This window comes from Henckelia pumila, chromosome 2 (assembly GCF_033568475.1).
Source record: "Henckelia pumila isolate YLH828 chromosome 2, ASM3356847v2, whole genome shotgun sequence".
In the NCBI taxonomy this organism is placed as follows: Eukaryota; Viridiplantae; Streptophyta; class Magnoliopsida; order Lamiales; family Gesneriaceae; genus Henckelia; species Henckelia pumila.
The window spans coordinates 2,851,307-2,866,181 of NC_133121.1; the positions used below are offsets into that span (position 1 = coordinate 2,851,307).

The window sequence follows — 14,875 nt, forward strand, 5'->3', positions numbered from 1 at the left end:
AATAAATCCCAAATAAATATTGATCCACCTGCCTAATTGGACCTCCAACCCTGGTCCAAAACAATTCATGGGTTTTGCCTTCCATTTGTGTTTTCTCATTTGTCAATTATTTAGAAATAAATGTAGCATAGAAAAGACACACTTAATCTTTTTAAAGCACGGTTTGAAACGTAAGATAAAATATTGATTGATTATTCGATTTTTGATTTTAAAGAAGATTAATGTCATAACTCATACATCATTATTATCTTATCCAAATAAACTGATTTATTTCATCATCCTATTTACGGCACAAGCGGTGCTTAATAATTAATTAACATGGTATTATAGAGAAATTAAGATGGTCTAAGTTTGTTTGTTAGTTGAATGAATAGTACTACTTCCTCCACCCACTATTCAAATTCAAAGATGATCATAAATGCACGAGTACTGCCAACCGACGGGTAAAGGCTGGTTTTGTATGTAGTAAAAACCCTTTTGAGTTTGCAATGTCAAAAAAAGAAAAAAAAAACCCTTTTGTGTTTGGACAAATATACATTAAATGAGAGGCTTCAAGAGTACGATGTCTGCTTCATTCTTGAACCTATGATGATGACACCCCCGATAGTAATCAATGCATTTTTACTCTCTTATTATTATTTAACCCCAAACTTCTATTTTAATTAATGGCCCCACATTTGTCTCCACTTCTTTTTATTTCTTTACGAAATAATTTAATTATTTGAATCAAACTTATTTAAAATTCGCTGCTTTGAACATTTGGTTAAGGAACTTTATGGTTTTAATTTAATAGGTGGTCGCTACATTGTTTGTATATACATATGCATGTACGATGAAACACATATTATGTTTAAATAATTGTTGAAAATTCATTATATAAATGCCACAATGACTTATATAATATGAAAGGTACGTGTTGCATATGATAATTAACATTGCATTCGCGAACCATAACTAGTCATTCGGTTCATTATCTCATCACATCGAATCAAGTGGTACAAAAATTCACTAAATTTTAACATCAACCATCGAACCTAAAAATTTATGTCAAGTGAATCATATGTTACGGGTACAAAATTAAAGTCCGGGCAAGTTATAAATTTATAATCATGAAGAAGTAATTTTTCATTTAATGATTTTTTATTTATTTATGAACTTCTCCTCGATGAAAAATATTGCATGCTAGCTCTGATAATTCTATTTAATAGGAAACAGATCATATAAATATACACTTTTTTCAGTTAGGGAAGATTACTGGAACTCAACTCAAATTTAAAGGCGTCGTAAACTTAAAACTAGACGAGCTATAAGTCATCGACTAAATTTGTGGAAGAATATTAAGCGCAAATTGAAGCTCCGATTAGCATAACGCAAATGAAAACTAATGTTTCAATAAAATAATAATAATAATTACCCAAATAATAATAATATATAATAAAGTGGACCTAATTAAGTAATTATGCATTATTTGAAAACAGAGACAGAAAATTCTCCAATTCACTTCAAGACTTAACTCTCTGGTGCTGCTGACTTTCAGATACTTGTTCTTCTTCATCCCTGTCTTCCTCGTCGGGCGCCGCCGCCGCCGCCGCCGTGGAAACGTGGCCGGAGGAAGTGTGCTCCACCGGGACGCGCGGCGGAGGAGGGTCGACCCGGCCATTGATGCAAGCCCCGCATTTGCTCTCCACCCAGCCTTCAAAGTCGTACATCCCACGCCCCATTATCCTCCGGCCCGAACACAGCCTGCCGATCATCACAGCCATGGCACCCAGTATCGTTATCACCGCAAGAACTCCGATGACGGGCCCGACCGACCCGTGGCCCGAACGGGCCGTGTACGCAGCTTGCTGAGCTGCCTGAAATGGCGGAGCCTGCGAATAAGGGTCCAGCAATGGCGGACTACTACTGAAACCAGACATTTTCAAGAAAATAAATATGCTGAGTGGAATAGTATACTCTTTTGAATCTTGATGAGATATTATATGGTTTAGAAATCGGTATTTGATTTGAATAAGAATCCCACCATGATTTGCATCAAATGTTTGAATACCAAATCGGAAAGTACAAAATTTGTGGAGCTAGCTGGGAGAGGAGAAAAATGGGGTTAGAAAATTTTGGAAAGAAAAGTGAATCGAAATGATTAAAGAATATGTCTAGAGGAGGCAATATTTATCTGTTAGATTTTTGTGATTTAATTTTTTTTTTTTTTTTTTTTTGCTTTTTGAATGATTAATTATAATGAATTATTGGTCATGCAGGTTTCCATGTATGTATTGTGGTTGAATAAATTTTGACCAGATTCGAGGAAATTTTCGGGGATTACGAGCATCGATCGGTCAACATTATTGTCGTTCGTAAATCACAAATATTCAATAATACGATTAATCTAAAATTTTAATCTAAAACAGGAAATTATATTATAATGTTGGTACGCGACGATAGATCGAGAGTTATATATGGACCGAAGATATATCGGGTTATTTTATGTTACATCAAGAATATTTCTCTCTCAATTTCAATACTATTAATTGCAGTATGTAGGTTATTTATATTTTTATGAAAGTTGATATCTGTGTTGATATATAATCAAGAACTTATAACATTTTTACCACATCATATGAAAGAAATATTTTAAATGTAACATAGAATAATTCACTTATATCGTCTTTACTTTTATTTGTTATTTTTCCTGGAAATAAATTGGCTTTCTTATTAATAAAGTTAAAAGGCTCTTAAATTCATCCCCACTCTCTCGGTGCATTTCTATATATCCATCCTTTTGATATAGGGATAAGTGATAACTTACTTACATGCTAAGCAATTAAACTTAGTTCACCATAATTACAATATAACTTATGAAAATACAGTTCATTCGTGAAATCGTCTCGCGAAAAATCAATTCATTAAAATTATAACAAGTTAATTTTCAACTTGAAACCCACCCTCAATTAATCACGATGCATTATTATTTAGACTAGGAGAGCAACAACATAAGAACGTATATCAAAAACCAAGAAATACATGTGCCCAAAGACTCCAAAATTTAGCATAGATTAATGAAATAGGGGTGCCCTTTTTAGAAACATGAAAATGTTGATATGAAGAAAAATGCCATGACATGAATGAAAAACAAAGGTGTCAGATAATTTTAATCAGCGGAAAGAGTAAGAGAATCTCAGTGCAAATCAAAGAGAGAATATTTGCATTGGTAATAGCGATGCTCAAAATTATTTTTCCAAAATTTTAATATGATGTTCCACCATTTTATGATTTATGTTAAAGCACAAGATTTTGAAATTTTATAAAATTATAATTTCTTCCAGTACTGGATGCACTCAGGCTCGTGATTTTATACTTGCATGTGGTGCATTGTTTAAATTTGAAAAATGGGTACATAATAAAATATACATTCTCAAGAACTGCATGTCAATTTTTTATATGGAAAAAGGACAGGATTCTCAATTTATAGTACAAGGGTTTAGTCAAAATCAAATGAAATTTCAGCAGCTTTTCACCTTTTTTTATTCATCTTTTGAATCCAAACTCTAAATTGTCTGTTATCTGTTGAATCCATGTGCTTTATTTTATTTTTTCCCCAGTCGAGTTCTTTCTTTTTTTCCTCGAGTCTTTCATACTATCGAGGCTAGCAAGTCTTGATGATATTTCTTATTAATTCATATATTTTATTTTATGGGTATATGATATGATATTTAGTCCTAATGATTACAAACGGCACACATAGATATAATTAATTATAAAAGTCCTAAGCTTTTAGAGATTTGTGGAGGAATAGAGGTGTCTCCTTGTATCAGCTTCTATTTAGTAACAAATATAATAAATAAAATTGGACTTTATTTTTCTAAAACAAAATATTTAGCAATCACTTAAGTTGGTACATTAAGTTCATTCTCTACTCCAAACAATGACCAATGAATAATGTGAAAACACTATATACTTCTTTTCTTAAACAATTATATATATATTCTATAAATATTTTATATATATTAATTTATATATACTCGACTGTTTAACTTGAATGGACAGGGATACTAAGTGGCTTCCCCCTCCCCATGGTGAAGCCCCTTGTTCCATCCGGCATTCTTGGCCCTTTCGTGTTCTGTCTACCAGATATTTCTCCCAAAAATGAGCAGCTCGAGCTCGAATTTGTCGTTGGCAGGCTTCGTGCGGTTTGGAGTTGGCTACGAGGCTTGGTTTTTGCGCGGTTTTTAGCCCAGATTTTCTTCGATCCGGCTGAACTTTCCTCAGCCTACACCAAGTTTTTGAGATCACTTAACACATTAACATGTAACACATGTACATTAAAATGGCTCTGTTCTTAGTGATGTGTGACAAATAAATTTAACAAGTTGATCATATAGCAGAAGATTTGAAGCGTTAATTCATATACTTGTCACATTTTGGTAGTAATAATTTAATGTCATTAGTAAGGAATTAAGTATTGACCTCGAATGATTCTGTAACGTTTGCCCGAGAGGATGAATCTTCCTCGTGAGACATCGACCCTTCATCGTGGTCCAGATATCCTTCGAACTCTGATTTTCTGTTCTTTAGCACGGATTTTGGCTGCACAATGTAACTTAACAGATTGAATTCATTTTCTCCAAAAACCAATTTATGAACAAAAAGGGACTTTCTTTTGTTCTGTTTTGTCTTTAATTTCCAAAAAAGTAAGCTTTATGAACATACCGAACGTCTCAGCATCACTCTCACACGCATGCCTTCTCTCCAGTTTCTTTCATCATTCAGTTTCTCAGCCTGGTGAAAGAAGGAGATCATTATTATCAAACAAAATATAACAAACATAATTATAGTCATTTGAAGATCAAAAGGTGAGAACATATTCACACACCGCTTTTTCGGCTGTTCGATGGTTCTCATATTCTACTAATGCATGGAGCTGCAAAGAAATTAGTAAATCAGATAAGCACAATGGAAATAAAGTTTTTATCACATTCAATGACCCATCTACTATAATCTCGAGTCCACCCCTTTTTACCTTGTTGCTGATGACTAAATCGCCTTTGGAAGAACGTGAAGCGTTTGGATCCTGTGGTTGACATATTCGAATTGCTTTGATGCTGCAAATCATCACAAAAATTTAGATTATTGCGTGCATCCGCTAAATTGACAAGAAAAGCAAAATAAATTAGCAAGATGCACGATATTGATCTTTACAGTACCTTCCAACCACATTGAAAATTTTCTCAATGTTCTGATGTGAGTGATCATCAGGTAGATTTTCTGCTATAACCGTGCGTAACTGCGTGATAAAATAACGATCAAACTAACACCTGTTTGCATAAAAATTCTCAACTAATTTTAAATACTCATCACTTGTTTTTATCAAATTAACATGTGTTAATTTGGTTACATGTGTATACCTGCAGCTCCTCTTTCTCTTTCTCAGTAAAGGGCTGTTTTCGTTTCACCTTCTTCCCATCATGGCTTACAATCTAATCAACAAACACCACGGTCACGTTACGACGTATACTAAAACAATGTGTTGCTTCATATCATGGTCGGAAAACCAACCAGTTTCGAAGAGGAACGGAGAGATTCTGCCATGATTTGGTGGCTGACATTCAAGGATTTGAGTTTCTTTGTCGACGAAATGATGTTCATTGGAACTGTTAGAAAATGCACATCATCATTTATTGATTTTATTCATCAGACGATATATAACACATTGAAACTAAAAAAAAAAATTGTCGTAAAATGTCCTCACCGAAGCCTTCGGGATCTTTGTTGACATGTTTCACAAAGGATTCATTGGCTAGCAAGCTCATGTCACTAAATTGATATTCCACCTGATGTAATACATGCAACAAATACAAATGTAAATTTTTACTCTGAAAGCATTCTTATAATGAGGATATATAATAAGAATTGATTGCATATGGATTATTAAGAAAACATGTAATGCGTGTTATAATATTTCATTTCAATGCAAGAAGTATATATACTTGTTTTATAATCTTCTTCTTGAGCTCCTCGGAGATGGCGGCGTTGTTTTCCTTTTCACGGTGTTGTGGCAGAGCACCGGCGGCCATCTTCGCCGCCGCCTTGACATTGGGCTTCTGGTCGGAAACCAATGGGACATTACAGGTTTCTTGACCCGCAGCAACGTAAATCCAACTCCCGCCACTACTGTTCCCATCAATATACGGCAGACAAGGGAAGAAATACCCCATCATGGACACCTCCGCCGGCTGCAACCTCGGCACAAACTCCGGCGCCGCCGCGTTGAATTTGAACGTGCCGCCGCCGATCATTCCCTCCCCCTTGGCCTCCTCCTCATACGCATCGGCGAAAACCTGGAGATCGTCCCCGATATCAACACCTTTCTTCATGACCAGTTGCGCCATTTTTCTTTCTTCCTTTTATTTTTAATTAATAAAGAAAACAAAAGGGTTGTGAAATGATTCCTTGAATCTGTTCTCGGAACATTTAATGTGATGAATTGTTCGCAGTGGTGGGATTATTAAAGCAAACACGTCGAGGGAGTGGCTTGCGTGTATGGGATTTTCACCATTGTTTTTGGCAGTGAAAAAATGAAGAAGAATTGATGTTTTCTCCTGAATTTTAGTGAGTGAGTGATTGAATTCAACGGGGAGAATGAATATTGTTTACTGGTTTAATTTCTCTTTACGTATTGACGGTGGTATTTCTTGGGTTTGACCAAATATGTTTTTCAAAGGTTCGGAGAATACGAGGTCTCAAATACACACGTGGCAGTTATCTTCCATTAGGTAATATTATTTGAGGTGGGCTTTTGTCGATATTAAAGTTATTGGGCCCGAACCATTAAAAACATATGTGGGTGGTTAAAATTCGATTACGTGATCCATTAGAGTTGATGTATACAATGATTTATTTTATAAAGATCTTATTTAAGATGTTAACTTCCAATAGTCTATGTATTACATTCAAAGCAATCCAAACCAAGTAGTGAAAATAAAGCAATTGTGTGACTTAGGGGACTAAACGAATCCAGGGCCGATTTTAATAATTTTTGGGTTTGAGTTCATCTTTAAAAAAAGGCCTCTAATTCATAATGTATGTTAATATTTATTTTAGTTGCATAAAAATTTTTCGAATTAAATCAATATATTAAAGACAATAAAAAAAAATTAAACACGCGATATTCAAAATATTTCTATTGTATTTAAATAATAAGATCAAACATGTCCAAAATGATCACTAAAAACAAATTACTTATTGATATTCTCAGCTTGATTTTGAATTAATTCTTTAATTTTTAGCTTTTTTTTCTTTTTTTAAAACTCAGGCATGTACTTGGGAGGCATGATTGACATAAAATTCAACAGTTTGACTTAAAATTAATTCTCCAAATAACATGATTAGATTTAACATTTGCCCCCTAATGATCTATGTATGTAAACTGAATGAAAATACTAAAAATAAGATAATTAAAAATTACAAGCAAAAAATTCGGTAAAACCCAAATTAAGTTTGAAAAATGTATGATACTTTTTTTTTCACTTGTCATCATCGAGACCTTGAGTTTAGTCTGGATAAGCATCACAAACAAAAGAAGGTGAATAAATGCATAAAGTTATCACTTATAGAATGACATCTAGTAATGGAATCGACCACTCGAATGGACAAATGAGCAAATCAAGAATGATAAAGAATAATCAAATGATTATGAACTATTCCCATCCTATGAAATCAAAATTGACAAAATTTTACATCGGCTATTACCATAATCAACAAAGTCAATAGACAATAGAGACAAAACAAAGACATGAAAATCACAATTAAAAAAAATCAAAACCACGAAGATAGCCAATGCAACTCACGTGAAGAACAAAAAAGTCATTAAAAAAATCATTATATCCATATCTATATGCATACAGTGAGAGAAAAAGTAAATCCTTCAAAACAAATCTGTTATGCGAGCAGTATTACTTCTGGTTTGGAAAAAAGTTGATGTATAAAAAATTTAAATTAAATACTACTATATATATATAATGGGTTTTAAAAAAAATTATGGGCCCTTAAAAATTATGGGTCTGAGTCAATTGACTATTTGGACTCCACATAGGAACGGCCCTGAACGAATCAAATTGAGCCAAATGTCAAAAAATAATAATAATTAAGAATCGAATTTGTTTAAAAAAACAGTTCTATATGTTCAAGTTTAGCTCAAATTTGATAAATTTTATACGAATCAAATATTTATCGAGTCCAAAAAATCTCACAAAGACATGAACCAATAATCAAATTTTTATTTTTATAATTTAAAATAATCATATTACTATAATTTAAAAATTATTATCAAAAAATAAATTTAAAGCATTTAATTTGAATATAATCTGTAATTCTTTATAGTTTCTACGAACAAATGATCTAAAACAAAAAATTTAATATGTTGCATACATAGCGTGCATAAAGACGCTAATATTAATAAGGTAATGGATCAGAGTAATTAAATTATTTGCAATTTATCAATAATTACAAAATCTCATCTAATTTTAAAATTTTTAAAAGTACTAAATATTCGTTTGTATGTTAATTTTGACTTTTAATATTCAATTCATGACATGATCATGAAAGTAATACGAAAATTAATAAACATAAATATATATATACATATATACGTATGTATACATATCGCGTGTTGAAGATATTAGCTGTATTATTTTTTTTAAAAAAAAATTAATATATGTTGTTATGCTTTTTTTCTATATGATCATCTTCTACCATTAGTATGAAGACATCTCTACGTGATTTGAAATAAGGATAAGGTAGTGATCTTCAATGGAATAAGTCTTTCCAACTAAACCATTATTATTCATCCATTAAAAAATTCTTTTGCGTAGAATAGATACCCTAGTTGACAAATAAAATAAGATAACTAATGGACATCCATAAAAAATTTTGTAAAAAAGTTAATAAGGAGCCCATAAAAGAACCATCGAGCATAATAAAAACCCTAAAGTTAATTACTATCTATTTCATTATCGGAAACTTTCACACAACATTTTTTCGCCATCTTTATCAATGTGGGCCTCATTCATTATATAATGTCCTAAAGATTCTTGCTCCATTATTTTGTTTGCGAAAGTGATTCTTTGTCGAAGAGTTTTGGATAAACATTATTGTTGGGTAGTCAATTATGAAGATCAAAGAAATATCATGAATTATTATATGAAATAATATCTCTATTGGTTGAAGGTCTTTTGGATGGTTTCAAAAGTAAAACCATGAGAGTTTGTGCTCAAAATGGATAATATCATATCAATGTGAGATATTGGTTTTCGTTGTTCCAACAAGTGGTATCAGAGCAATGGTCTGATCGAGCCAAGTGAGAGGAATCTTCGGAGACTTGAACGAAGGAGGTGCGGCTCTCGGTAAAATCTGTGACAAGCTCTCGAGACGGTGATGCTCACGGCATGTTGTCATGGACTTAGTCCTTCTAAGATCACGTGCGAGCTTTTCTCCTTGACTTAACCTCTCGCGAGTACTAGCAAAACAGCCTTCGTTGCGCAAGTGTGTGTAAGTGTCTGAGTAAGAACACAAAATAACTTGGAGAATGCTTTATATTGCTTTCCAACTTGGCCTTTTACAAATAAGCCCTTTGTTGCGCAAGTGTGTGTAAGTGGTTGAGTAACGCCCTCGCGAGTACTAGCAAATCGTTGCGCATGTGTGTGTAAGTGTTTGAGTAAAAACACAAGATAACTTGAAAAATGTTTTATATTGCTTTCCAACTTGGCCCTTTACAAACCAGGGCTTCACCCTTTTTATAGTAATGGTTTCTACAATAAATGACTAAGATTGTTTTGATCATACGGTGGAGATTAACTCTCCAGAAGCTTTTGCATCTATGAGATTCTAGATTGTTCTTTCTATAAGCTTCTATACTCTCATACATTCTAGAGAGTTCTACGCAACTCTATAACATGAATAATATAGAGACTTCTAGAATTTATGCAACCTCTACCATGCACCATGCTTCAGAGTCTTCTGGAATGCGCACGATGGTGCTGGTGCATGACAGTGCGCTCCAACACATTGAAGTGAAGTGGTCTCGATTGGAGGACGGATTGGGAGGCCAGGCCCGGATCATGTGAATAATGGTGGGACTTCGTTTGAGGGGATAATTGTTGGGCAGTTAACCAAAGTCCCATATTGAAAGATCAAAAAAAGATTATGTGTTACAGTGTTAATATATGGAATAATATCTCTATTGGTAGAAGACTTATTGGGTGGTTTCGAAATCAAAATCATAAAGACTTGTGCCCAAAGTGGATAATATCATATCAACCTAACATATCAAATTCTGTTGGTCCAACAATTACAATAGCTTGCATTTATTTAAAGTTAATCAATACTTGTCTCAACTAAAAATTCAATTTACTTCTGTTTATTAAAATTTATTTTGACAGCTTAGCTTGCGCCAGAAGATATGGATTTGAATTTGAAATCATTCGGGATAACTCGAAAAATAAATAAATGGGATATGAAATTCATAATTAAATGAATTTAATTAAAAAAAAATTGCATGGCATATATTATTATAAATTTGTAATAATTGTACTTCAAATCCATCCATCCAAATCAAACTTTAACGTACGTCCATGAAAAATGTTTAAATGAGCTCCATTTTCGTATGTTGAAATTGAAGCATGAAAATGTACTAAATTATCTTTTAGGATTTCAAATCCTTTATTTAATTTTGAACTAAATCCTTAATGTGAATTTGAGGTCTTTAAGCTGTCGAACCGATCTTTATAAGTTAAAAGTAATGAATAAGTAGTATCTTATGAAACAATATTATTTATTTATATTCATAAGATATGTCAATCTGATCTAATAAAAAATAATATTTTTAATATAAAAATAATATTTTTTAAAAAAATTGGATGAGAATCATGACTTTTATGTCGTTTTGAAGAAACCTTTCTAAAAAGCTAATATTAATCTAATATAAGAATTTCATATTCCAACGTTGATTAAATCAAGATTCTCCCATTTGAACCATCCTTTATCTTCACATTTATATGTACTTTGTTTGTATGTGGATTCCAACAATAAAGTCAAGAGATTTTTAAAAACCTTTTGATTCCAAAAATTTGCCTTGGCTACAAAAAAACAAACAACATTGATTATCCTTATCTCTTCAAAAGATTACAAATTGACCGATTCCAACTAATTGATTTTTATCACAATAATTAATTGAAATAATAATGTTACTATACTATACTAGTATCCTAGGGAGATTCTAACTTATCTTTGTCTTGCATAACCTTCTTTCCATATAATAAATATTAAATACTATCATCCTATTTTGCTGAACAATTCAACACATTCAGATTGCATTTTAATGGATAAGATTCTTGAATATTTTTTTATTTTTTATTTCAAAAAGCATCCCCATAAATTTTGGCAATTGATAATAAATATTAATTCAGAAAAACTCCGAAAAAAAATAAGAAAGAAAAATGTCACAGGATTCAAAACTGCACTAAAAGGAGAGATTCAGCTCATATGCATCGATAGCTGGAATTGGTTAAAAGTTGTTCACTCTTAAAGAAAACAAAGCCGGAAAATAAATCTAAGCCTGCAAAAATTTCATTACTCTGCCTCAACAATAATGATAGTTAAATGTTTATATATTGTATATTTTATTTTTCATATATGATCAACGCCGCCTCTTCCATATGCACCTCTGTACCCGGAAAACTTAAGGTGAAAAAATTAACGACCATCTCTTTCTCTCCTTCATAATGTAATTTGATTCTTCCAACTCTGAGACTCGAACTTTTCATCGTCTTCGTCATCTTCGTCGTCCATGCTGTGGCCTCCTGTTACCTTCATATGGGCCTGAGGGGATCCAGATTGGGAATTTCCCAGCCTTGAGGATTCACTATACTGTTCTTTGGACATCCACATACCTTCAAGAACGGCAGGATCGGTGGAGGGGTGGCTTGTAGAAACTTTACGAGTGTGAAGCCGATATTTCTGAATCAACACAGAATCCAGCAATGTTAGAATTGACATTTCTTTACACAAAAAAGTGGAGCTATGTAAAGAAGGAAAAGGAAGGAAGATCAAACGCACTTGCAAATGACTCTTCACTTCATCATTAGATAGACCATCAACTTGCATAAGCTCTCTAATTTGTTTAGGAGTCGCAGCTGCATTGCACAAGGCAAGATAGGATTAGATGAGCTTCCAAAAATAAACCACTACATGATTTTCATTTTCATTCAAGAAAAGCATCCTTCATCGCTATATCATTTGACACTCTACAGTTTGCTGTTGCGGATCATAACATAGCTGGAGCAGAAAAACTCATCCAAGACTAACCAAAACAAACAGGTTTTTTAATCATAAATTTGATCAAAATCAAACAAGACAAACACAAATTCTTGGAATTTTACCAAGAATCCATGCCTAAGACAGACAATAGTGTTTATAGTAAATATTAGAGCAAAAGAAAGAAAATGACTTCGCCAAAGGAAATAACTGATCGTGATAGCATAGAAATGTAACAAATAACCATTAATTCACAACCTTGGGCACCTCCAAGCTGCTGCAGGGCATCGATAAACCGGCGATGCAACTCAGGTGACCAGCATCTCCTTTGCTTCCTAGTCATCTGCTGATGCTTCTGTCGAGCCCGTAAATTCGATTGATAGTCAGTGGCAGAAGAGGACCCTGATTTGCTACAACTCGATTTAGAGCTAAAACCAACAGAATCAATGTCCTCGCCTGGATTCTTGATCCTAACAACACGAGGCGTAAGCCCATTGAGTTCATCACGGTCTTCCTTCACCATCATTGCCATGGGAAAGTTATTCCGCCCCTTAAACGGGACAAATGCCGTACCTATGGCCATGTTCATACCACTCCTAGGTATACTGTTCATCATCGGTGGATTCATTTCCTCTTCAACACCCTAATGACCAAGAGAATAAAACACCAAGAAACCTTTTTACGCCATGTCCCAGTAAAAACAGGATTCACAAATTCCGCTGTACCTTGATTTTGTCGAGATTTAAGGTTTGATTATCGTTGCCGGAACCAGAATTTGGATGATGATTCTGATCGATTGGGTTGCATAACTGCACGGAGCTCATCCAGTTCATTTTATCAATGCCGTTAACGTCATTTTCTTTACCGATCTCATTTTTCTCTTCTTTTTCATCATTGCTTCTCTTCAATGGAATGAATTCTTTCAACACTGGTGTCGCCTTAGGTATCTTATACTGCTCTAACTCTTCCTTCATTATCACCATCGCTGCAATAGCAATCGCAAAACCCAGATATCAAAAAATCAATCTTACGACATAATTTTTTTTTTTAAAAAAAAAAAAGTGGAACAAAGATCACAAATGAACATCGCAACAATCCCATTAATCGAGAATCCAAAAGCAACAGAAAAAAATAAATAAACAAATTAGCTAAAACCCACACGTGAAAGAGAGATTTTTCTAAAAAAAAATTACAAGGATAAAGCCCGTTTACCATTACGTTCGTCTCCGAGATCAACAGCTCGATAAAATGTCTACTCTAATAGTTCAAGAATCCTACATATAATCGAAGAAACAACTCACCATCATTGACGATGCGCGTGCAAAGAGGCAGTTCCCTTTTAAAAACCTCAATCTTCTTAATCTCGACTTGAAGCCCATAAACGTAATCACCAATCTTGGCCATCCTCTCAGATTTATCATGAATCCTCGAAACCTGCGTGAGAAACCCCCCGATCGACGGTGCCGATAAAACCCTGCGATCCAAGCTCAGCTCCGATGCCATCAATGAACCCATTTTCTCTTCCTTCCAGATCAATGATTTGATTGTTCTCTGTACAACATCCTACGACCCCGAAATATATATATAGTGCAAAATGCTGAGGATGAATATACGTGGATGTATAATACATACGTATCGTACAGTTTAGAGAGAGAAACGCGAAAGATTCTGTTAAACGACGTCGAGTTTTGACAGGAATAATTATAATATATATATGCGGCGTTTCAACGCCAACTAGTCAGTCTTTACACAACAAATGTTTACTTTAGCCCACCTCACTTTTAGGAAATTCTACATTTACCCTTTACCAAATTGCACTTTGAGTCCTTTCCCTTTATTTTTACCCGTTCATTGTCCGCTACATTCGGACAATGCTCGAAAGATAGATATGACTCTATTTCAATTGCATTTCACGTGCAAATGAAATTGGGTAATTGATACTAGCACGTGACCAATGTCGATATGCTAACATTGAATTTTGCGTTTTCACAAATAATTTTATGAAAAAAAGTTCATTCGAATTGGAATAGGAACTAGTTAGCATTAGCTCAAAAACCATATGAGCAAGAAAGTGTGAGTTTAAAAACTTGGATGGACAAAATGTATAAATACCCGGAAATTGGACGACACAAAGTGAAATTTTGTCCGAAATTTTGTCCAGTCGGTACTTTTTTCAACTCTTTCTTTACTTTTTTTTTTTCGGGTAACTAATTGGTGAAATTAGACTTGTCGCCCAAGTTGGTTCTTGTTTGGGTATTTTTGTTTTAAGATATATAATATCTTGTTGCCTTTCCTGAGTTTCCTCTCGAGATTGTCGAGAATTTATTCTTGGATATTTTTTTACGTATTTTTTGGATATTGTTTCTAAGAGTAAATAAAATTGGGAAATAAGTTTATGATTGGTAATTTGGTAGCTGGAAAATAAAAGGAAAGAAAAAAATAATAATAACAATTTTCAAATCATGAAAATTATTTAGGATGTGAAATAGTAGTTTTGATAAAATCAGTGGCACAGTCAATTCAAATAAAAGACTTAGATCTTTCTTTCCAGTTTTCACTATATCATATA

At 33.5% G+C, this 14,875-nt stretch overlaps 2 protein-coding genes across 3 annotated transcripts; both read right to left on the reverse strand.

Annotated features, from left to right (window-relative positions):
* Positions 1-3,897: 3,897 nt before the first annotated feature.
* Positions 3,898-6,601, reverse strand: LOC140877766 (la-related protein 6C-like). 2 transcript variants are annotated; one of them, XM_073281343.1, is made up of 10 exons: positions 5,985-6,601; positions 5,747-5,828; positions 5,554-5,648; positions 5,403-5,474; positions 5,202-5,281; positions 5,018-5,099; positions 4,871-4,918; positions 4,708-4,776; positions 4,465-4,584; positions 3,898-4,267 (listed from the first exon to the last, which is right to left on the reverse strand). In XM_073281343.1, exons 1-10 carry the CDS (start codon positions 6,384-6,386, stop codon positions 4,028-4,030), a joined length of 1,290 nt encoding a protein of 429 aa, XP_073137444.1. In that variant the 5' UTR covers positions 6,387-6,601; the 3' UTR covers positions 3,898-4,027. The 2 variants fall into 2 exon arrangements, with proteins under 2 accessions (XP_073137444.1, XP_073137442.1); XM_073281341.1 differs by having other exon boundaries at positions 4,871-5,099.
* A 4,876-nt stretch (positions 6,602-11,477) lies between these two features.
* LOC140883327 (transcription factor HHO2) lies at positions 11,478-13,970 on the reverse strand. Its single transcript, XM_073289750.1, has 5 exons — positions 13,608-13,970; positions 13,032-13,291; positions 12,565-12,949; positions 12,109-12,185; positions 11,478-12,009 (listed from the first exon to the last, which is right to left on the reverse strand). The coding sequence occupies exons 1-5, from the start codon at positions 13,819-13,821 to the stop codon at positions 11,770-11,772; spliced, it is 1,176 nt and encodes a 391-aa protein (XP_073145851.1). The 5' UTR covers positions 13,822-13,970; the 3' UTR covers positions 11,478-11,769.
* Positions 13,971-14,875: the final 905 nt, after the last annotated feature.

What these genes read in the sequence shown, in the direction of transcription:
- LOC140877766 (XM_073281341.1), bottom strand. Translation starts at nt 6,386, where the DNA reads ATGGCGCAACTGGTCATGAAGAAAGGTGTTGATATCGGGGACGATCTC. An exon ending in AGAAGAAGATTATAAAACAA is followed by an intron (nt 5,829 to 5,984) that starts GTATATATACTT and finishes GTATTACATCAG; the next exon opens with GTGGAATATCAATTTAGTGA. An exon ending in CAAAGATCCCGAAGGCTTCG is followed by an intron (nt 5,649 to 5,746) that starts GTGAGGACATTT and finishes ATTTTCTAACAG; the next exon opens with TTCCAATGAACATCATTTCG.
- LOC140883327 (XM_073289750.1), bottom strand. Translation starts at nt 13,821, where the DNA reads ATGGGTTCATTGATGGCATCGGAGCTGAGCTTGGATCGCAGGGTTTTA. An exon ending in CACGCGCATCGTCAATGATG is followed by an intron (nt 13,292 to 13,607) that starts GTGAGTTGTTTC and finishes TTGCTATTGCAG; the next exon opens with CGATGGTGATAATGAAGGAA. An exon ending in GCAGCTTGGAGGTGCCCAAG is followed by an intron (nt 12,186 to 12,564) that starts GTTGTGAATTAA and finishes TGTGCAATGCAG; the next exon opens with CTGCGACTCCTAAACAAATT.